Source organism: Crinia signifera, chromosome 8, assembly GCF_055691185.1.
Source record: "Crinia signifera chromosome 8, ASM5569118v1, whole genome shotgun sequence".
NCBI lineage: Eukaryota > Metazoa > Chordata > Amphibia > Anura > Myobatrachidae > Crinia > Crinia signifera.
Genome location: NC_139224.1, coordinates 143,400,604 through 143,422,524, shown reverse-complemented (window position 1 = coordinate 143,422,524; position 21,921 = coordinate 143,400,604). Strand labels below are relative to the sequence as shown.

Genomic DNA, 21,921 nt, shown 5'->3' with positions numbered 1-21,921 from the left:
ATAAACAGATTTTTCAGACTCCTTGAATCACTGACTGAGATTAGAAAAGTCATCAGCCTGATGGTCAGCAACATGGAGTCACGACCCCATGCTGAGAAGGTCAGGACCCACTTTGGGGTCAGGACCCACAGTTTGAGAACCACTGTTCTAGACGTACGAGTGCCTATACCAATGCCTAATAATAGCATAAAGATACTTCTTGACAGTGTTAACAGTAAATGTTAAAGCCACATTACCCTGTTTGTACACAATATAATGTTATGAATAATGTGTATTGACCGTTATAAAAAAAAAAAAAAAAAGCTGCATCCCCCTCCCATAAGAAAAAAAAAAAAAAAAAATCTACTTCCTTTGTTTACATTTCAAAAAATTAATTGGCATTCATCTTTGGCGAAATGCGACTTGATATAAAATAGCCGCAATGCTAAAGAATTATCAGCTGGATAGGCCGATAAACAAGCAACCAATCAAAAATGGTAGTGCTGTGGATCACCACCATGAACCTATCTGTGCGCCAGTTCTCCAGTACCTGCAAAAGACACGCCTCCTATACTGGTGATGCGTCCTGTCTAATTATGTTGCACGTATGTGAGCGTGCCATTACTGTAATCCATTCACACTGACCCACCTCTTCAATGCAAGTGCGCAATATGCAAATCTCGGATGTGCTACTGTATACGACAAAATCCTTACTCTGAAACCAATTAGCATTTTCGTTATTTCAGAAAAAAAAAAAAAACAGAAACCTCAACTCAAAACAGTATAAAACAAAATGCTGCTCGTTCAAATATGAAAAACTATGTGTTGCTGGTAACAAAATAAAAATAAATATGTGAAATACTGTTATAAAACTCTTACATGCCGGGAGATGGGCAAATTGGAGTTCTGTATATGTCTATGGCATGTAAGAAGCACACTGATAATGTACAGTGAAATGTGGCTGCGTTCCACGGATCTCCCTTGTTCACCAATGTGAAGAAATCAAGGCAAAACTGAAGCATAGGAGAGAGGATTAGCGCTAGTCACTTATAAATATACAATACAGATACAGGGACTGTTCCGAGAGATTTGTTGAAAAGCCTCCGCATTGTGTAAAGATATTAGCTTATTGCACAGGTTCTCAAACTCGGTCCTCAGGACCCCCACATAGTGCATGTTTTGCAGGTCTCCTCGCAGAATCACACGTGAAATAAATTAGCTCCACCTGTGGATCTTTTAAAAAGGTGTCAATGAGTAATGTGTGCACCTGTCGGGTGACCTGGAAAACGTGAACTGTGTGGGGCCCTGAGGACCGAGTTTGGGAACCCATGGCTTAGTGCACCTTAATGGGATGCAGTCCCTAGGTAGACAGTAATTAGGATAACAGCCGATAGGTGGACACATGAAAAAAGGTTGACATGCATTATGTCCACATGGTCGACACAAGCAATAGGTGGACATGAGTTTCATTACCCCCCAAAAATGTGGTTTTTTATACTATACTATCCAAGTGCGCATCGAGTGTGAATAAAAATAGTGTGCCGAGCACAGCGAGTGGAAGCGCTACACTTATACGGTGTCCTTGTTGATAGACACACAAAAAAACATGAAAAACTCATGTCAGTCTATTGTTTTTGTCGACCCTTTGACCATGTCAACATTTCCGTGTGTCAACCTTATGACTCACGCCCCATCTTAAATTATAGCAAGCAGATCGAGAGAGAGAGATTTGGGAAGGCTGACATCGAGGTGGCGGCTGGGAAATAAGAGATCACTTTTAAAGCTCTGAGCCAAAGCCAGATTTAGCCACAGACACTGTGTGCCTAGTAGTGGCTGCCGGCCTGCTCATGTCAAACCCAGATCTCAGCAAGTGCGGGGAAACTGTTGCATTAATAGAGTGTCTGGATGATTATCCACGCAATGTGCGAATTGCAGTGTATGTAACTACATTCTGCTCCAATACCACTGGCAAGGCTGCAGAACAATCACATCAGAGGGGTGTGGCTAGTGCATGGGGTGGGGCCATGGGGGACCAATGGCTAGGCTCCTAAAAAATAAATCCAGCCCTGCCCAGCGATATCCCATAAACATTTTAAGTACAATAAGTTGGGGCAACTATGAACTCCAAAGGGTAGATTATTGCCGTGCCAACAGCTAAAAACCAGATTTCTGAGCTTGATGTAAAACTAATATGGAAGTGTCTTTGACTCTGCTATAGAAGTGTCTTAAGCACTTTACTAATATGCCTAAGTCAGCACCATCAAACTTCTACGCAGGCCAGGACCAGAAAGCGCCATCTGCCAAGCACACAATTCAGAAGAAAGCTTAATTGACAAAGGTGCAACACGCCTCCACTGAGACACCTTACAATGTAACTGCAAAACATTCAATTTCACCATGTACACCAAAATCTCCGTTAGTCACTAACTGCACTTGAAAAAGGGCAAATTCACTTTAAAAAAAAAAAAAAAAGAGCTCTTTTCCTTCGTACAGCGGTCGATGCTTTGATATAGAATGGAAACTACGGTTCTTTGAAGTCTAGAAGAACTGAAGCCCAGAGGAAGCGAATACAATTTTCTCTTTGTGATTTTGGCAATGAAATTCGCACACTTCCCAAATTCTGCATTCTACAAATGTCCCAGGAGCCAATCTCGCGAGACTGGGGACGAGAGAGAAGCAGGAGGGAAGGATACAATGTTGAAGTTTTGCTGAGGTAAGGGGGGAGGGGAGGAAACTAGTTTCTGTGTCCTCCTGTAATATATATTTTTGTTTGTGTCTCAGTCCGGTCCGGTTGTGGACACGGAGCCGTGAGCAGACTCCCCGCCATATGTCACCTCGGCCGTTGCTGAAGGAGTCACTCCACCAGCTTCCTCGTGAGGTGGAGATTCTTCACCTGCTGGACCCCTGGAGGTGACAACAGTGGTGGTCTCGGGAGAAATACTGTGAGGCCCTTCCAGAGGAATACAGCCAGGGTGATTCTTCCGAAAGTGCTGATTGAGGATGGCCTGGAAGGGGAAGCTTTTCCCACACACGTGGCAGTGGAAGGGCTTGTTGCCTGTGTGCTTGCGGATATGGTACTCCAGCTGATCCTTGCGGGTGTATTTCTTCCCGCACATCCGACATACAAAAGGAGTGATGCCCATGTGAAGCCGCATGTGCCGATCCAGGCTGCCCTTCTGATTAAAAGATTTGGCGCAGTAAATACAGGTCAATCGCGGATTATAGCGGAACCACCGCTCCGACACCTCTTGCTCACGGAGATATTCTACGTAACCGCTCACTCCGATAACGCCTGCTTCATCTCCCTGTATGGAAACATAATACAATAGAAGCACCCAAAGCCAACAGTATATCTGTAATAAGTTCATGATCACCATGTGAGAACACAGGGGCCGCTGCAGAGGTGCTTGCACCAAGAGGGCAACTGCGTGGCTGTAACTAAGGGCCTGATTCAGTGTTGTTGCCACCCAAGCGAGATATAGATGTGGGGACAGTTCTCTATGATATGAAGAAATAATACATAATTCCACTTCGTCTCGCTGTAATGATACCCTCCATAGGCTGCTGTCCCAGAAGACTCCAGCAGTCCATCCCTGCTCTGTCCCATATAGAACTGCTTCTGCTGGCAATTCCAATGGAAGCACACTGCTGCCTGTAGTCCCCAATTGTACAGCGCTATTGACTATGGGCGGGGCCAAGCAAATAAATGTCAACAATTACACTAACAGAAACGGATTGAAACGTCTTTTCAGATTTGAGAGGATGCTAAACACAACATAATTAGATTTATATATATTTTATCACAGCAAAAAGTAGAATTTAAATTTTGAGTGGATTTCTTAATGATGTCAAAACCTTGGCTAAGTGACCTCCAACATAGGGGCCGATTCGATTCAGCGAGATGTGCCGGGAATTCGGCAGCGCAAAATAAAATAGTGGTAAGTCATCAACGCAAAGTTCCAAACTACCTGACAACCGTCAGAGCAAAATCCCGTTTGTTCTAACACCCTTAAGAGCAAGAGAAGATGGGGAAAGGTTCTATTTTAGGTAAAGAACATCAGGAGCCATAGCACTAATATGTGAACGCAGCAGAAGGCACAACGCTGCCTACATGTTACCTCCGGCTTGCATTGGCAATCTGAGATGTTCGGCGGACGGCTGAATGCCCCAAGGGTTCGGGCTCAAGCCGACCACAGCAAATTCGACACAGAAGCCACAAGATCTCCATCTTCTGACAGAGATCCTGGCAGCACACCTGAGTTTTGGAATACTACAGCAGACTCGTGATCACCGCTGCCAATCTGCGTCTGATGTTACAGACCCGTACTACACACGCACAGTTTAAATTAGCTAAATGATGTTGGACATGTACGTTGAGGTGTTATATTAATGGGTAAGCGCACGTTAACCGGCAGATGGGAGTTTTTTTTAATGTTTCCCTCCCCCCAACAATTTACAACTTGTATAAATATTTTTCAAATATCTAAAATATGTAAAAAAACAACCATTGCACATCCAATACTTTCTTATAAGGACTAACAGTCTTTGTATACCAGCCTGCTATACTATTTGTCATTGCTTGGGGGGGTTCAGGGTGATTTCCCACTGTTTCATGCACTTCTCTCACAGGTTGGGCACTGTAGAATTAGCGCGCTACATCACCGCACAGAGCCCTTCAATGCGAGAATCATGGGAGAAAATTCCATGCATGGGAGTTGCATATCGCAAATATTAAAGGTGCAAATTCTAGCCAGCAAATCCATGCAGAATTGATCGGTCCCATCGTACTTTGTATGTATTTATACTTCCTGTTTGTCTAAAAAAAACATAAACAGCTGTATGATGAGGACGGCTCTGCAGAGACACCATGTAAGTGTGAACGGTTCTGCAGCAGGCAGCGCATGTTTGGTGAGATCAAAGTGGTTTCCATGACAATGAGAGATAAAAAAGTGACAACTAATTTAGGCCCTCCATTGTAAAATGCATCAAAGCATTGTTATAGATGATTAACGCTAGCATTTACAATGATAAAAACTCTTCATTCAAATTTGAAGATATTTTATAACCTAAATATTAACCTCCTGTATTTTTTTTTTTAAAGTGACTTTGCTGTCCTTACGGGTGATTGGAGTCGGCGCGGGTGGAACACTAACCTGGGAGCTGTGCTGCTTTGTATCCTCCAGCCGCCGTGGGGACTCGCTCTTGGCTCTGTGTCTCTCTGGCATGGTGCCCACACTACCAGATGGGCTAAATCTTTAGTAAGAAGGTGGAAGATAAAGATCAGAAACAGTCACGTGGAAATATGAAACGGCCCTATACCCTTATGTAAAATCCACATAGAACACTGTATCCAAACTTCCCAGGGCAGGAACCCCAGAACTTAGCATGAACAAGTCTTTCAAATGGCAATAAGGATACTAGGTAAATCTTTACAGAAAATGTACAAAAAAAACCCCAACATTTTTCCTTTAAGAAAAAAAAAATTACAATAACCAATATACTGTAGATTGTGAAAGCGGAATTCAATTGCTTCGCCCTGGCCATATCCGCAAAACACCCACCGCACTCTTTGGCAGTATGATATAGCTCAGAAGGGTTTGCTACATATACGGCAGTGAGCGCGTTTAAGCAAATAAAGGAGCGAATCAGCTGGGTGTAGGGTGCGAGTCGAGCTGCTGTTACTGGCGTTAAAATGCCACAGCAACAACTAGACCCCCTTCGCCTGCAATCGAATCCCCCCCTACGTTTACTTGGATCTTTTCACAAGTGACATCACGACCGTCTGTTATAAAGCACCCTGTTTGTAAAACTACAGCTTTCAGATTGTTTGAAGAAACCCACCAATGAGCTATACAACTGAAATGCATCCCATTGTGCATGGGAAGGGGGAGGGGGGTTTGACAGCCAATCACTGCGAAGGGAGGAGATTGTGGAGAATTTCTCCTCTACAAAAGGAAAAGGAGGTACTCCTACAAAGACGAGAATGTATCTATAACTGTGCTGTCTCCGCCCCTTTATGTCATTAAAAAAAATCCTGTCCTGCAAAAACCACTCACGCCAACATTCTATGAACAACTGGGTGTAGCAGGACATGTCAGATTGTGACTAGGGACCTGATTCATCAGCTGCGTTAGCAAAGCAAAAAACCACACAACTGTGAAACATATGCTGCACTGCAGGTGGGGCAGATGTAACTTGGGCAGAGAGAGTCAGATTTGGTTGTGTTGTATTGTTTCTGTGCAGGGTAAATACTGTCTGCTTAGTTTTATACTGCAATATAGATTTCAGTTTGAACACACCCCACCCAAATCTAACTCTCTCTCCCTCTCTGCAAATGTTACATCTGCCCCACCTGCAGTGCAGCATCATTTTGTGTTTTATTGCTTTTGCTAACAAAGCTGAACCAGGCCTGCTGATTGACACCTTTGTGGTCGGTAAACCTTTGATGGCACCACAGAACTAGTACTAATGAATGGTCCGATTTTTTAGCGTGTGGAAAAAAAACCCAACAAGTTTAGAAATGTAGTGTATATCCTATTACAGACCAACTTCCCACTTACCTGTCTATCTCACTGCTTGTTGGCCTGGACACTTTCGTGCCAGAAGACCCCAAGTTATAGCTCTCCTGTCCTGCAACACTGGGCCCTGTTGTATCAATCACCATGGCAGTCACTTCTTCTGCACTGCTTCCATCTTCTCCAGAGGGTTGGTTCTCTGGCCCTAGCCATTCGTCCAAGTTCTCCGACTTGATACGAAGGCCCCCCATCACCCTGACGTCATCATCGCTGCGTTCCCCTCGGTCTGCCGATCCGGTTTCCACATACCATTGTCCTGCTCGGTTGATTCGAAGTATGGGCTCCCTGCCCTCCACATCCGACCCCTGCTCCACCAACTGAGGACTTGTGGACTCCTCGGCAGGACTCAGCTCTCTAATGTCTAGTACAGTGCTTACCTGACCCCTGCGATTCCCTGAGGTCCTTGGAGTGCTGTGTCGCGGACTCAAGGAGCGAGACAAGCTCTGGGTGACACGGTGGGTATCCTGTATCCTCTCTTGGTGTTTAGGTCTACTCTGACTTAGTTCTTCCTCGGATTCCGGTGAACTGATCTTTAAATGTATGCCCTCAAGAATCTGCGTGCACTTGTCAATAATGTGCTGCATCTGTAAGAAGCTGGCAGCGGTCAGATAACTTATGATGTCAGCGAGTTGCAGGCAAATACGACCGGTATAGCAGAAAGACAGAAGTTGTTCAAACACCCCGGGATTTTTAATGACCGACAAAGATACCGCGCTCATCTCGTTTAGGGACATGTGGTCTCGGAAATAGGGCGAGCTGGCTGCCAGCACCACTTTGTGTGCCCGAAACGACTGTCCTTGCACATTGACCACAATGTCACACAGACGCCCTTGCATCCGCAGCTGGTTGAGGTGGCTCAGCACGGAGTTGCTGTACTCTGGGATCTCCAGCTGGATGTTGCCTCCCTTCTCCATGGCTGCCCCTCTTGTAAGCACTCAACCCTGCAGGAGTAAGGACAAGAGACAGATTCACTGATACAATAAGGGACAAGTCAGACAGCAAGCAAACAATGGTTATTATATGCAAATAAGGTAACATTACATTAAGCACTGTTTGCAAATAAGTCCATATATAAAGGCCCTAAAGAGTCCATGTTATCTAGGAACAACACAGCGGATGATTCACATCCATAGCGCCACAATTGTGACAACCCTCCATTCAAAACAATGTCATTTCTAGGGATTGCCATCGATAGTTAACAACCATCGATGGTTTGCAAATGTTCTCTGCCATCAATTGGCAGAGAGGCAGGCAAAGGATTTTAGTTTTTTCTTCTCGCATGGCATCTGGGGTCCACAAACTAAAGCTCTGTCCTCAAGTGACCAAACCCTTCATGTATATAAATCAGGGCTGGGCAACACCGGCCCTCCAGATGTTAATGAACTACACATCCCAGCATGCCTTGCATCAGTTTCAGCATGGCCACATAGAAAAACTAATGCAAAGCATCCTGGGATGTGTAGTTCATTAACATCTGGAGGGACGGTGTTGCCCAGCCCTGATATAAATGAATTGATACAATGTTCCCTAAACCACCTTATTCTTATGCTGGGTACACACCTACAGATTTATCTGTCCAATCTGTCTGGTGGGAACAACTCTGCAAATGTATCTGAGAAAAATTACAATTGCTCCCAAACACTGGAAAATTGATCAAAAATATTGTTTGGTTTAATTTGATAAATCAAACGACTTTAACCAATTTATCTGAATTACTTTTTTTAGCAAATGGTTGAGTCTCATATGCTTCCATACATTGCCAAATTTTTGTTCCCACCAGATAGATTGGACAGATAAAGCTGTAGGTGTGTACCCTGCATTACACTAACATGGTAACTGCCGCCAATTAGATCAGGCATGTCCAAACTATGGCCCTCCATCTGTTGTGAAACTACAAGTCCCATCATGCCTTGCCACAGTTTTGCTATTAGGGAATGCTAAAACTATGGCAAGGCATGCTGGGATGTGTAGTTTCACAACAGCTGGAGGGCCACAGTTTGGACATGCCTGAATTAGATTATGGCTTGATTCTGATTCACACGCAAGATTGACATTGACAGAGAATATATTTGCTACTGCGTGAATATCTGCATCCTCAAACAGTGCATGCGCTACACTGGGTGCTTGAACAGCGCTGCAGCAGCGAGCAATCTGGGGATGTACAGAATGTAGTCTTATGGGCGTTGAGACTTTTGCAGGCTTGTCACTGGACGGATTGTGAAACTAGGTGCATAGCACCATTGGGGGCCATACTCTGACAGAGAATCGCATCCAGCATGGAGCAGTTCCCATGATGTGATGGACGGCTGCATCTAAAGACTCACCAAGTGGGTGTCCCAGTTCATGCACATTGATAAGTAGGCTTGTACACCAGGGTAGGGCTGCCACCAGCATTAGCACAATGGTGCAGATGTGACCACAGCATAAGATGCTATAGCAGTCAATGTAGTGTGCAAATCAGAATCGAGCCCTTAAAGTTGGCATCAATTGGAGGGTATGGACTGTGCCAAGTGGGGGTAACACCAAAATGCCGGCGTCTCCACAGCACAGTGACTGGGAGCAGGGTCCTGCACTTTGATGTTCCTGTGCATCACCCAGCTCCTGCCACTGAGGAGGAGGAGCTGGCAGTGCATGCAGAGTCTCCAAGGCAGCAATGCTGGCCACAACCCCCAGCGGGGTGTGCTGCGAGGTCACACCCCTTTTCAGAAGCATACTTTGGATGACCTATATGATGCACCGGGTGCCAGTGACCTCAGGGACACCACTGGCACTATGGACTCTACCGTTTGCAGAATGTTGGAATATAATGTATCTAATATGTTCTGATGCACTTTTGTGCATATGGAAATGGTGATAGGCAAGGATGACATAGGTGAGATTTGGAATAGAAATAAAAGCATATTGGTATTTTCACAAGAAAATGTAGCCTTGACACATTGGAAAAAAAGGGAGTGGGGAGATTAGGGGCCCGATTCAGACCTGTAGACAGCGAATTTGCAGCCCTGATTATTAGACGACCATGCATGTGCACGGTTACTATCACCTGTGGTGAAACAACTTTCTTATCAATTAACCTGTTCAGAACAGGTGATGGCAATCATACACAAGAGGGAAGTCCAGGAACAGAGCATGGTGTCCCTCCTGGAATGGGTCATGTTGGGATGCATGCTATTATCATAGAAATGCGTTACTATGCCCCATTCAATTAATGTTGACCGCTATTCCCAGGTAATATTCTCATCATCCAGCCCACTGCATGGTGAGATCCACCTCTCTGGGAGCCCACTGGATGGCGAGATCTACCTCTCTGGGAGCCAACTGGATGGCGAGATCCACCTCTCTGGGAGCCCACTGGATGGCGAGATCCACCTCTCTGGGAGCCCACTGGATGGCGAGATCCACCTCTCTGGGAGCCCACTGGATGGCGAGATCCACCTCTCTGGGAGCCCACTGGATGGCGAGATCCACCTCTCTGGGAACCCACTGCATGGTGAGATCCACCTCTCTGGGAGCCCACTGCATGGTGAGATCCACCTCTCTGGGAGCCCACTGCATGGTGAGATCCACCTCTCTGGGAGCCCACTGGATGGCGAGATCCACCTCTCTGGGAGCCCACTGGATGGCGAGATCCACCTCTCTGGGACCCTGGGTGACTACACACCAGACACCCCCGTGTATTCTGGCTGTGCATATCACAGCTTCTTATGCAAAGGGATATTTGCTCATTTTCCTGTGCTCCCTTGTGTGCCCAGTAAAGGCCCATACACACTAAGCCGTTTTGAGCGATTTTCAGCTGAAATTCGAATAGTGTGTATGCTCCACCGATGGCCGACTAGCAATGATGCACGCTGCCGCATCATCGCTAGCGAGATGGACAGTTGGCTGGTTTTACCAGCACATCTAGCGAAGGCTGGTATTTCAGCCATCATCACTAGGTGTGTACGGCTGTCGGGCTGAAAGATCAGACACTTTAAGCCTGGCTGTCTATCCCGCTCCAACCCCCTGCTCCAGTACACTCACACCACCCTGTTTCCACGCTGTGTACGGATGACCCGCTCCCCCGCCCGGCCGAACGCCTCCGGCTGACTGCTTGCTCCGATGTAGGCCAGTGTATGCTTCACACAGTTTGTATAGATTACTGGCTCCACTTGTCACCAATGTTATTTATAAGCCAGTAATAAATAAATATATATTTTTTATGATGGCAAGACATACATTGTCATATAACAGCATTGTATAAAATACTGCCACCACTGGCCACCTGTGCGTATTTTATTATGGCGGTAACGTATACATGGCTGGCGCAGACCAGCCATGTATATGTTACTGCCACCACTGGCCACCAACGTATATTTTATTTAGGGTTACCACCTGTCCGGGATTACTCCAGACACTCCGGTAATTAAGTCCGCTGACCGGACGGGTGGTGTTCCCAGACTATAGAATGTCCAGCAGCGGCACCAACACTAGTTGCGGCCGCTGATGCGGTTGCGCTGAGAGTGAGACAAGTTGTGTGCGCATGCAGCCGGGAGAGATAGCCGGACTGATGAGCAGGACTGCAGCTATTTCACAGTGTTGCGCTCTTGACCTGGCTGCTGCTCTCACTGCTCTTAAACTTTCCCATGGCATCTAGCATGAAGGCCTTGGCATTGAGCAAGTAACATGTAGGTAAGCAGCACTAATGTGGCATAATATGTAAAAACCATTATGGTATGTGGTATAATATTTTTCCCTACGTGCACGGCTGCAAATAAAATCATAGCCGTGCACATGGGCGGGATGGCATTTACCTGATCACTGAGCTCGGAATATATGCAGCCCAGTGATCAGTTCTGAATCAGGCCCCAAGAGCAGAAATGCATTGAATAAAATGGCCCCTGCTCCCACCCTTGGAATAAAAACCCCGCCCATTATGTAAATAGCCTTATAATGAAAGACTTTCAGCAAAGTCTTTCACCTCCTGAAAATAACTTGCTCTTTGGGAGGGCCACCACTGTACCATGAGAGGAGTTGGGCGGATGGATAATGATGATGGGGAAAATCACTGGGCTGAAAAACGCTCCTCAGTGCATACATATTGGGCGTTTTTTGCTCTTCCCCGCGATTAGCGATAGCAGGACGCTATGGAAAGCCGTCCACTACCTGGCTCATCTGCTAGTAATACCAGCAGATGAGCAGCGGCCAGCAGCAATGATGCGGGAGCGCGTATGAGAGCTCACCGCTCATCACTGCCCCGTACACACGAGAAAACTGAGCGGCTTTCACGTGAAAGTCACGCAGTGTGTACGGGGCTTAAGTTAGACTAAGATCAGGCTACTTAAGCACCAATATGATTATTTCAATGCAGTAAATGGGCAAAGAGGTTAAATGAGAAATAGATGGTAGGTCAACAATGTCTAGGTTGATGCTATATGGTCCATATAATCAAAATGTCAACATAAGCAAAAGGTTGACATGGCTATGATCAACACAATAAAAAGTCGACGTGAGTTTTTTTGGGGGCGTTTTATTGCCATAGTTTACCATCCACGTGGACTACCGGTTGGGAGCGCGAAAGTGTGCTGAGCGCACCGTTAGCTGAGTAAGGCACCTGCCACGAAGCATGGCATGCACGGGGATGTGGTACACCCACTGGGGTCTGCATGCTCATGCGTCGACACAGACATAAAAAACGTGGATAAGTAATGTCAACCTTTTTATGTGTTGAACTGTTCCATGTTTACCTTTCGGTGTTGGCCTAATATACTACACCCAGGTAAAATCAGGCCAACTAGCATGTTTGTGACATCCAATCCGATGCCTGGTCCTGTGCGCATCAGAGCTGGAGATCATACGTGCTGTACACAAGATCTCCGGGTTGGACCCCCTTCTGGTGACAGGGACTGGGGATCGCATGTGATACATTGCATGCAGAAGTACCGCATGCAAACCTGCAGCCCAGGAAGGTCCAAGGCGGCTCAAGGGGGATAGGATGCGACTTCTAGGGGTACCAGTTCTTCCAGATCCTTCTACATGTAGGGGGAAGAAAGGAAGTGAGGGGGGCTGAGGACAAGCGGTTGGGCAGTGTTATCTGAACTAGATGGAGGGAGTGTGCCCGGAGCGAGAGGAGCCAGTACTGTGACTGTGGACAGATGAAGGTGGTTTCCATGGTCCCTGGTATTATGGAGCAGCGTGTGGAGGGCAGCAGTATGCAGAGATCAGTGGAAGGAACAAGGGGGATCTTTGACTAGAGGTGTGCGTCTCGGGAGAGGACGATCTGGGTGAGCGGTTGGCCCACCATCGAAAAGTCCATGAGAAATTCCTTTAAGAAAGAGAGAGAATCCCCAGCGAGTAGGGGAGAATGCACCAAAAAGAGTCCCAGTTTGTGGCTCCCGCATAACTGATACCCAAACACACTGGTATGTTATATACTACTGTCCCATCATTATTATTCATGAGAATGAAAGAAAGGGTTGGACTGATGCAAATTGATGTAACAATTACAAGTGTAGTGCTGGAGAGAAGAGCAAATGTGATTTCTGTGATAACCTTGTTTGAATTAAAAGAAAATATTTTGCTGTTTGTAATGAGATGGCCTGGCACCCAATTCTTATGGCACTGCACTGGCATTTGCAAGCAAACGCCTAAATATTCAGGCGCCCACGGCCAGCTTGAGCAGCGTAAAGGCCTTATTCTGGTTGATTTGCTCTGATGCAAATTCGCATCCTTAACCGTCACCCTAACCCCGCCTTGCCGGCGCCACCTACTTGCATGCGGGATTCGTTCGCAAATGGATGTTTACACGAACAGCCATTCACATGCCAGTGGGAACATACCCCATCTTTCGATGGTCACTGACCATCGAATGATGTTGAAGGCGCACGCATATGTAAGGGTGCTCCAGACCACCCTTAGATATGCTTGAAGAATTGCAGGGAATAGGGTGGGCAGCTGACATCCACTTATATCAGCTGTCCGCCCCCCGGGCGTGCGTCAATGATGCATTAGCATGTGTACGCCCAGCGTTTTCCATGACACGCTGGGTGTTCACATATGCTAATGGCCCAGCCCAGTACCCCACGCCCCTCTCCATCCCCACTATATGCAAGGCTAGGTGCATGCACCCGGTGGACAGACTTTTTTTCACCAGCTTGCGCAAAACATCCTTGTGCGAATGAGCGGCTGCTGCAAACAAACCACAATAAGTCCCTAAGTGTGTCAACTGTGACAAGCAGTATACGGGGTGTTGCTGGCTGGGCTTCTGCACCCATTTATTAACAGATAATGCAGATACAGACAGTAGTATTTGCATGAGTTGTGTTGTTTTGGAGCCATTTAACCTAGTAGAATGTTTTTACTGTTTGGGAGGAAAACTGGAGCAAGCATGGAGAGAACATAATCAAGAACCAAAATCAGGGGCTGTGGGGCAGCAATACTAACCACTACACCACTGTGCTGTCAGTGACTGACCATGCACAACAGGGAAGAAGTTAGTAACAGACTATTTGTGCCCCTATGAATAGTGACTGGTAGCACCGAGCTCATCTGCCTTTACCCCGAGATTACCTATGGGGAGGCCAGTGCAGCAGCTGATGGGGTGGGCTGCCTGGACTGGGGTTGAGCCCACACATTTACGGTGGAATAGGATGAGCGCCATTCCCTGCCTCTCCATCCGTTATCCTCCCTTCACCCATCACTGAATATTGCCACTTACCTCCGGGGGCGCGGACGGGCCGGGACGGGGCCACCGCCGGAACACAGCGCTCCGGAAGTGCTATGTCAAAATACCTCCACTCGCCCGATTCGATCACCCGGAAGTGTAAGTTGTCGTCTTTTTCATGACGTCCGTCAGGGGAAAGCAGCCATCTTGGGTGGGGAGCAGTAGGCACAGCCACCCACAGCCACATACTGTACATAGTGACTGTGGGTGTGGGGATTTCAAAAGGTGGCGGAGAAAACGTCTCCCGTTAGCCCTGATAGACCATGGGTGTGCAGCATACCTACCAACATGGCCCTCTACAGGACGGACACAATGTACTGTTTCTGGACTTCCCTAAGAATATATGATTGCTATCACCTTTTTTCAACAGGTTAATGGATAAGAAAGGTGTTTCCACACATGTGATGGTAATCATAAATTAAAAGGGAAGTTCAGGAACAGAGCATTCTGTCCTTCCTGGAGAGGGTCATGTTGGGAGGTATGGTGCAGTGTATTCTGGGATTTGCAGTTCCAGAATAGTTGCTAAGAATTATCTATTGTTGGCATGAAAAGTTGGGAATCTCATACATTGAACACACTATGGCCCGCCTTAATCTGGTTGATTTGCAAGGCTGCGAAATTCACAGCCTTGCGAGTCCCTAAGGCGCCGCCTGCACGGCCGACCGCGCACCCCCTCTTCCTCACATGCCAAAAATCATTTGATGGTCGGCTACCATTGAGTGATTTCTACAGCACTCTCAGATCTGATCTGCGAGTGTCCTGTGCGGAAAGCCAGAGGGCAGCTGCCGTCAGCTGCCCGCAACCCGCGTTACCGGCCGATTTGCATGGGAATGCCCATGAAAAGCAGGACTGTGCCTCCCGTTCGCTGTACCCGCTCGCACCCTGCATCTGCACATGCACAGAAGTGCACAGATGCAAAATATTGGTCCCCCGTGCGAATGTGCGGTGGACCAATTAGATTAGAATGGCCCCCTCTATCTGAAATTATGCACTAGATTATTAAATATGAAATAAAGGCACTTTTTGTTTATGGCTAACGAGTAAAGTGATACTGCACAAGCACATTAAGCAATTGGGTGCCGGATGACTCACCGATAGATGGGATTCTGATGGTCGTTTCTCTGACATTGGAATCTTGACTGTCAGGAGCCCAACAGAATCCCGACTATTTTCCCATGAAGGGAGAATAGAATAGGTGACGAGCTGCAGTGTGGTGAGTGCGCCGGTCCCTCAAGGGACTTAACAGTTGGGAGTAGGGAAGACCATCGGTGCCTTAGCCATTGATGGTTGCCATCGATATTGTAAAACTATTCAATGTGTAACCATCGATAGTTTAATATATTTATGGTCCTCTATTATGTTTGAGTAATTGGCCTGTGGGCCAATCAAAACATGTGGGTTGGGCTTTGCGGGTGTCAGGGGGGGGGAGCTATGCTCTGTGTCCCGGCACTTTGCAGAAAAATAGGTTTTACTGTGCCATCGATCCATGTGCCATCTGGTTCTCCCCCATTGATGGCAAAAGTATTCAACATCGGCCATAAACCATTGATGATTTTGAAACATCGATGGTCGATGGCCATCCCTAGTTAGGAGTCCAATGTCGGAGAGATATACCATACCCAAAGCAATTTACCAAGAAGAATTCAAACAAAAAGTATGAAGCCCATGAACTAATAACTTTTTTGGAACTTGGTAAAGGGGGCATATTGTCTTTCGTTATTGTACAGTGGGGGTGATTCTGAATTCGGTGGACCCCAGGAGTGAGCGGCTCCAGTGAGTTTCACATCCGCGAATCTGTTCTCTCCAGAAGGGGCAGGGCATTCCCCTGGAAATGCAGGCAGGCCAAAGCCTGCCGGGGGCGGACAGCTGCCATCACATGACATCAGCGCTCTCCCCCTCTTCGGCAGACTCCACAAAAATAAAAGTCAGTTCGGACTGATTTTTATTTCCGAAGGGGAGAGAACTGTTTAGTGGTCCTGTATCACCCCCAGTGTGTACAGGGCTTTAGAACTGAGGTCGGCAGCTTGTGGGTTTTTTCAGTTCTGGGAAACTTGAAGGCAAGCAATCGGCATAAAGTGGGGTCCGTTCTGCCGAGATGCCTCTTCAATGCTGTCGGGGAAGACAGCATTGAATAGGCGCCCGCTATTATTTCCCCCATCAGAAATAGCAGCAGGGGATTGAATACTCCCCCTTAGTCCTTCACATACTCCCCTTTCAACTATTTACATATGAAACACGTACACAGCAACGTACACAAACATCTCTTCTTCTGAGTGATAATGCTGCTGTTCTATAGACATGACTTCCATATTGGAGCAGAACCAAAACCAAGCTGCATTTATCAACAGGTTTTTTTCTACTTTTCAGGAAAAAAAGGCCAATAATGGCTTCTGTCACTGGATTCGATCCAAGTGTGGCAGAAGATAAAGTGATTATACCTCACAGTCTATGTACAATAATAGTCAATGCTTTCCTGTGGTTATTAAGATGTATGGATTGGGGGAATGTTATAGGGTCCTGTTTTGCCAAAGTACCAATATGCCTTTGATATTGCTATATTTGCAGCATTGTTATCAATTCTTTTCAGAGCTGAAAACCCCACATGCATTTATTTTTTTTATTATATGCAGCAGGTATCAGGAGCGCACGTAGCTGCAGTAATCCAAAATTGGGCGCTATGGGCATGAGCAGTGGCGTAAGTTCGCCCCAGTTGCCCGGAAGCAAGATAAATATTGCTGCCCCCCATATAGCTCAATCAGTAAGGTGTCTGTCTCCAGTAAGACAGGTCATGGGTTCTAATACAGGAATACAGGTTGTGACACTTGCAAAATGATATTATGAGGGGGAGACAGCCACAGAAGTGATATCGATGGCTTTCAATGAACTGATTCCAACTGACAGGAGAGGAGAGGTGCCCCCGTGGGAGCAGGAGCCTGGCGGCAGATGACTTCATTGCCTCCCAGAGTTATGCCTCTGGGCATGAGTTTTTTTGTTTATGGTTAAAGCTTGTACCCAGTCCAGGTTTTAGGGATAGCCATACTTGAACTCTAACAGTTCAATCAAAGAGAAATGTACAATTCTGAAGCTGAATCTTACATTACATTTCAAAGTTTGAATGATCTGGACACTGCAAAGTCTAAAGGGCATTTCTCACTCAGGGCACAGTCTTGGGTCCTCTGCTTTTCTCAATCTATACCTCATCTCTAGACAAACTAATCAGCTCTTTTGGATTTCAGTATCATCTGTGCACAGATGGTTCTCAAATCTCTCTATCCACCCCAGACCTATCACTACCTGTATTGGGCCTGGTTACTGAATGCCTTCCTGCTGTTTCATCATGGTTGTCATCTCGCCACCTCAAACTGAATATTTAAAAAACAGAATTAATTATATTTTCACCAACCAATAGCAGTTACCAACCTGATATCTATATCACTGTTGAGAGCACCACAACTATCTTACAAGCTCGCTGCCTAGGTGTCATACTTGTCTCTGAACTGTCCTTTGTTCCCAACATTCAATCTGTCTCAAAATCATGTTACATACATCTAAAAACATATCCAAAATATACCCATACCTTACACAAGACACTGCTAAAACTGTAATCCGTGCTCTCATCATCTCCCACATTAATTTGAGCAATGGCCTCCTTACCGGTCTTCCCCAATACAAACTCTCACCACTACAGTCCATCATGAATGCAGCTGCGAGGCTGATATTCTCACCAGACGTTCATCGTCTGCAAAGCAACTCAGTCACTTCATTGGTTACCTGTATTCTACCGTATTCAATATAAAGTACTTTTACTAATACACAAGCCCACACACCAATGTCCATCTCTTATCTCAACAAATCTCCCATCTCATCCTCTTCGCTCTTCACAAAAACATATGTCTCTCATCCACACATGTTACCTGCTCCCATTCATGGTCGCAATGCCTTCCCATGCACAATAAGACTCTATACTATGTTTTACAGTGTGAGGATACCAACATAATAGATCCCACACAGTATAGAATAAATGAATAATTAGATCAAACTACTGTCTCACATTTTTAGTAAAGACTAATTAAGTATAATTGCTATGTGAAAAATATATCAAACACTGAAATATATACGGTACTCAAATCAGTGACGTTTGATGTAATCATTTTTCACATATCAGGACTAATCATTCGATTTCGTCCACAACTGGCCGATAAATCAAATGATTGTATGCTTTTTTTAAGGGATCACTCAATGAAGATGCGCGGGCACGCTGTCAAATGTTGAGTTCATAGATCTTATGTGCTGCACATAATATTTATCGAAATGCAGGAGCAATCTCGTGCGGTTTTTAACCAGTCTGCTGGTGTGGGGCAGAGGGAAAGCTTTCTGAGGTGTGAAGTTTGGGGAGAGGGGGCTGGAGGGACCGCTGAAGGCATGAGATAGGGGGGGCAGAGGGTGGCGGACTAGTGTAGTGTTAGAAGTAGCGCTAGTGGGCAGGTGGCGGCAGGATTGTTTAAAACTCTGGGCAGCCCTCTGATTGACTGACTCTGGGCAGACCTCTAATAGGCTCTCGGCCAATCAGAGGACTGCCCAGAGTTTTAAATCATTCTGCCGCCACCGTTGACCTCTGCCACCCGCTATCGCTACTTCTAGCACTACGCTACAACGCCGCCCTCTGCCCGCCCTCTTCCAGCACCCGATGTGCCATCTCAAGGGGCACTTTTTGCACCACAAGATGTGATCGGATTCGATGGACATAAGTGTATGGGTAGCATAACTGTCTTATTTGATCCCCTGTTAAGTTAGCCAACAGAGGACTACACTGGAGGATTTATTGTTGCACTATGCAAAGGCATTGAGACAAAGTCTTCTGTAACAAATGTATCAAGCCTACCACTGTGTGGATTCCCGGCTGAATGACAGCAATTTAGATGACATTTGAAATTGAGTACAAAAGGCAATGAATTTACCAGTGTTCGGTACTTTTTTTATTTTTTTTGTGGTTTTTTTATGTGTGTTTTTATTATGCTACTTATTCTATCGCTACTATGCATTTTGCTGTAACAATGTGAATGAGAGTGAGATGAATAAAGGATTTCTATTCCAAACCATCAATGGTTTATAAACATTGATGGTCAATGGCCATCCCGACAATGCAGCACTGTGCACTGACAATCATAGGTGTGCGCACATTGAGTGTTAGGGGTGCACAGGCACCCCCAAATGCTGTCCCTACCCTTATGAATAACTCCCTGCCGCTAGCAATACCAGCAATACCTTTTACCAAAGTCTTTTGGTTTTTAGACCTGTATTCCGTTAAAATTAGTGCCCATCAATCAATTGTGTGTTTTGCATTGTTAATTGTACTAGACCGTTGTCATATCACTACATACCTGCATAATCCATATATTTTTTTTTACTTTATATGCATGCACTGTTATACAGAGTAATAAGAATATTAAAACTGAAATAGGCCGGAGATTATGTTCTGGGTGAGAGACATTTTATATTTTAGCGAGTACCAATAGATGATGGTAATCATGCATGATTGGCAGTGTTAGACACACTAAATGGGCAATGCTAGACACGCCCAATAGGTGGCGCTAGACACACCCCTTTGACGGTGCACCCCCTAATAAAATGGGCTGCGCACGCCTATGCTGATAATAACCCTGGCTATACCAACCCAACCTCAGAATCCAAGCTCTGCTTTAGGCCCTTATTCTAGTTGAATCGGTCGGATGCGTATTTTCGGACAGGAACCGAGTGTTCTTAGCCTAGCCTTCCGTATGGATCTCTTACACCGTCCGAATGTGGTAAGACGCCGACCGAACGGACCGCGAGTGGATTTTTCATGTGAACACCTCCTCCATCTGTGGGATCCTCCCCCATCATTCGATGGTCGCCGACCATCGAATGCTGGACCGAGAGGTCAGGCAGCACCAAGTGCTCCAGACCACTCTGGCATTTCTCCGTGCAAAAGCAGGGATATGGGCGGGCAGATGGCATCCGGATATGTCATATGTCCGCCCCCCACACGTGCGTCACGGCCGGATTACCATACGCAAGCCCAGCATTTTCATGGGAACGCCCATGAAATGCAGGGCATACCAGTGGCAAACGCAGGATTTTCAGAAGGGGGTTTCCAGAGGGGCGGAGCAAAGCACGGAGATGGACACTTAGGTGACCCAGTATATGCCGGGTCATTTAAAGTATTATAGATAGACCAATATATATATATATATATATATATATATATATACATACAGGGGCGGCAACAGCAGTGTAGACCCCTGGGCATAGCAATGTATTGGGGCCACTACTGATCCTCCAGCGGTAGGGGTGGGGGAAGCTTTGATGTCCCACGGGTGGTAGGGGGTATTATATCAACTGCTCAGCATGTAGGGCCTGGATCAGTAATTTCCATTAATTACCCCTTTACTGTACAGATGGTGGGAGATGGGGTGGGAGAAGAGGGCATTGGGCTGAATGAAGGGGCCCTGACACATAACTTCCAGGGTGGTAGAGGATGTTTAATATGCAGAGGAGGGGTGTATAGTGGAGTGGGCATATTATTCATAATTTTCTGGTGGGAGACAGCTTGCTTGACTGCAGATATCTCCAGTTCCCAGAAATACATTTATTAGATTTTAATGGATTTAAAAACTAGAGAATCCCACCTACCAAATGGCACTGGGGACTAGGGGATCAGAGTTCAGGAGGCAGAGCAATCTGCCAACGAGAATATAAAACTACATACCAGGTGTGTGGAGCTGGAGCAGTAACCAGCTGCTGGAAGGCTGATATCTCTGGTTCTGGGAACAGTAGAGACAAGCTACTAGTGTCCCCCAATGGGGGAGAGTCCCAGCTTTTGGAATATACCCTCAGGGAAACTCTGAGTCAGACAGAACCTGAAATATCTGACTTGGAAGAGCAATTAACAGACTTGGATGGGGACCACTGCTTTGAAGTCAGATATCTCTGGTTCCCAAGGGCCGATTTTTAAAATTCTTGTACCCATGGAAAGAGGGGAACCTCAGCTTTCAGGCTAGGGCCCTTAGACTCCTGGGGGGGGGTTTCTGGGTACCCAGAAACCCCCCCTGCGTGCGCTACTGGGGCATACTCATATGGTAATGAGGCCAAACATACCTTCACGCCCCTCTCCCGTTCTCAAAATGGGCAAAACCATGTAGACTGCAGGTGGGGCAGATGTAACATATGCAGAAAGAGTTAAATTTGGGTGGGGTGTGTTGAAACTGAAATCTACAGTAAATTGCAGTGTTAAAATAAAATGTGGCCAGAATTTACCCTGCACGGAAAAAAAAATAACTCGCACAAATCTAAATCTCTCTATACATGGTACATCTGCCCCACCTGCAGTGCACATGGTATTGCCCATTTTGAGAATAAATTTTTACTGCAATCAGATCTGAACAGGGCCGGCGCCACCACTAGGCAGGACTAGGCATTTGCCTAGGGCGCCGGCCACTGGAGGGCGGTACTGAGCCGCCGAGGTACCATAGAGAGGTACCAGAAAGCATCCCATCACATCCCGCCCGGCGTGGCTGCTCCCCGCGCACGCCGCCCGCTGTCTGCTGGGGGATTTCAGCGAGGATGGAGACGCTGCCCCCCACGCGAGCCGCCGGCTTCCTGCAGGGGGAATTCAGCGAGGATGGAGAC

The 21,921-nt window shown here is 46.4% G+C and overlaps 1 protein-coding gene across 1 annotated transcript; it reads right to left on the bottom strand.

Annotated features, from left to right (window-relative positions):
* Window positions 1–285: 285 nt before the first annotated feature.
* On the bottom strand, window positions 286–14,387 carry ZBTB37 (zinc finger and BTB domain containing 37). Its single transcript, XM_083157284.1, has 4 exons — window positions 14,248–14,387; window positions 6,540–7,495; window positions 5,133–5,232; window positions 286–3,284 (listed from the first exon to the last, which is right to left on the bottom strand). Exons 2-4 carry the CDS (start codon window positions 7,466–7,468, stop codon window positions 2,757–2,759), a joined length of 1,557 nt encoding a protein of 518 aa, XP_083013410.1. The 5' UTR covers window positions 7,469–7,495; window positions 14,248–14,387; the 3' UTR covers window positions 286–2,756.
* Between the last annotated feature and the right edge of the window lie 7,534 nt (window positions 14,388–21,921).

What these genes read in the sequence shown, in the direction of transcription:
- ZBTB37 (XM_083157284.1), bottom strand. Translation starts at nt 7,468, where the DNA reads ATGGAGAAGGGAGGCAACATCCAGCTGGAGATCCCAGAGTACAGCAAC. An exon ending in ACAAGCAGTGAGATAGACAG is followed by an intron (nt 5,233 to 6,539) that starts GTAAGTGGGAAG and finishes TTCTTACTAAAG; the next exon opens with ATTTAGCCCATCTGGTAGTG. An exon ending in CAAAGCAGCACAGCTCCCAG is followed by an intron (nt 3,285 to 5,132) that starts GTTAGTGTTCCA and finishes GTTTCCATACAG; the next exon opens with GGAGATGAAGCAGGCGTTAT.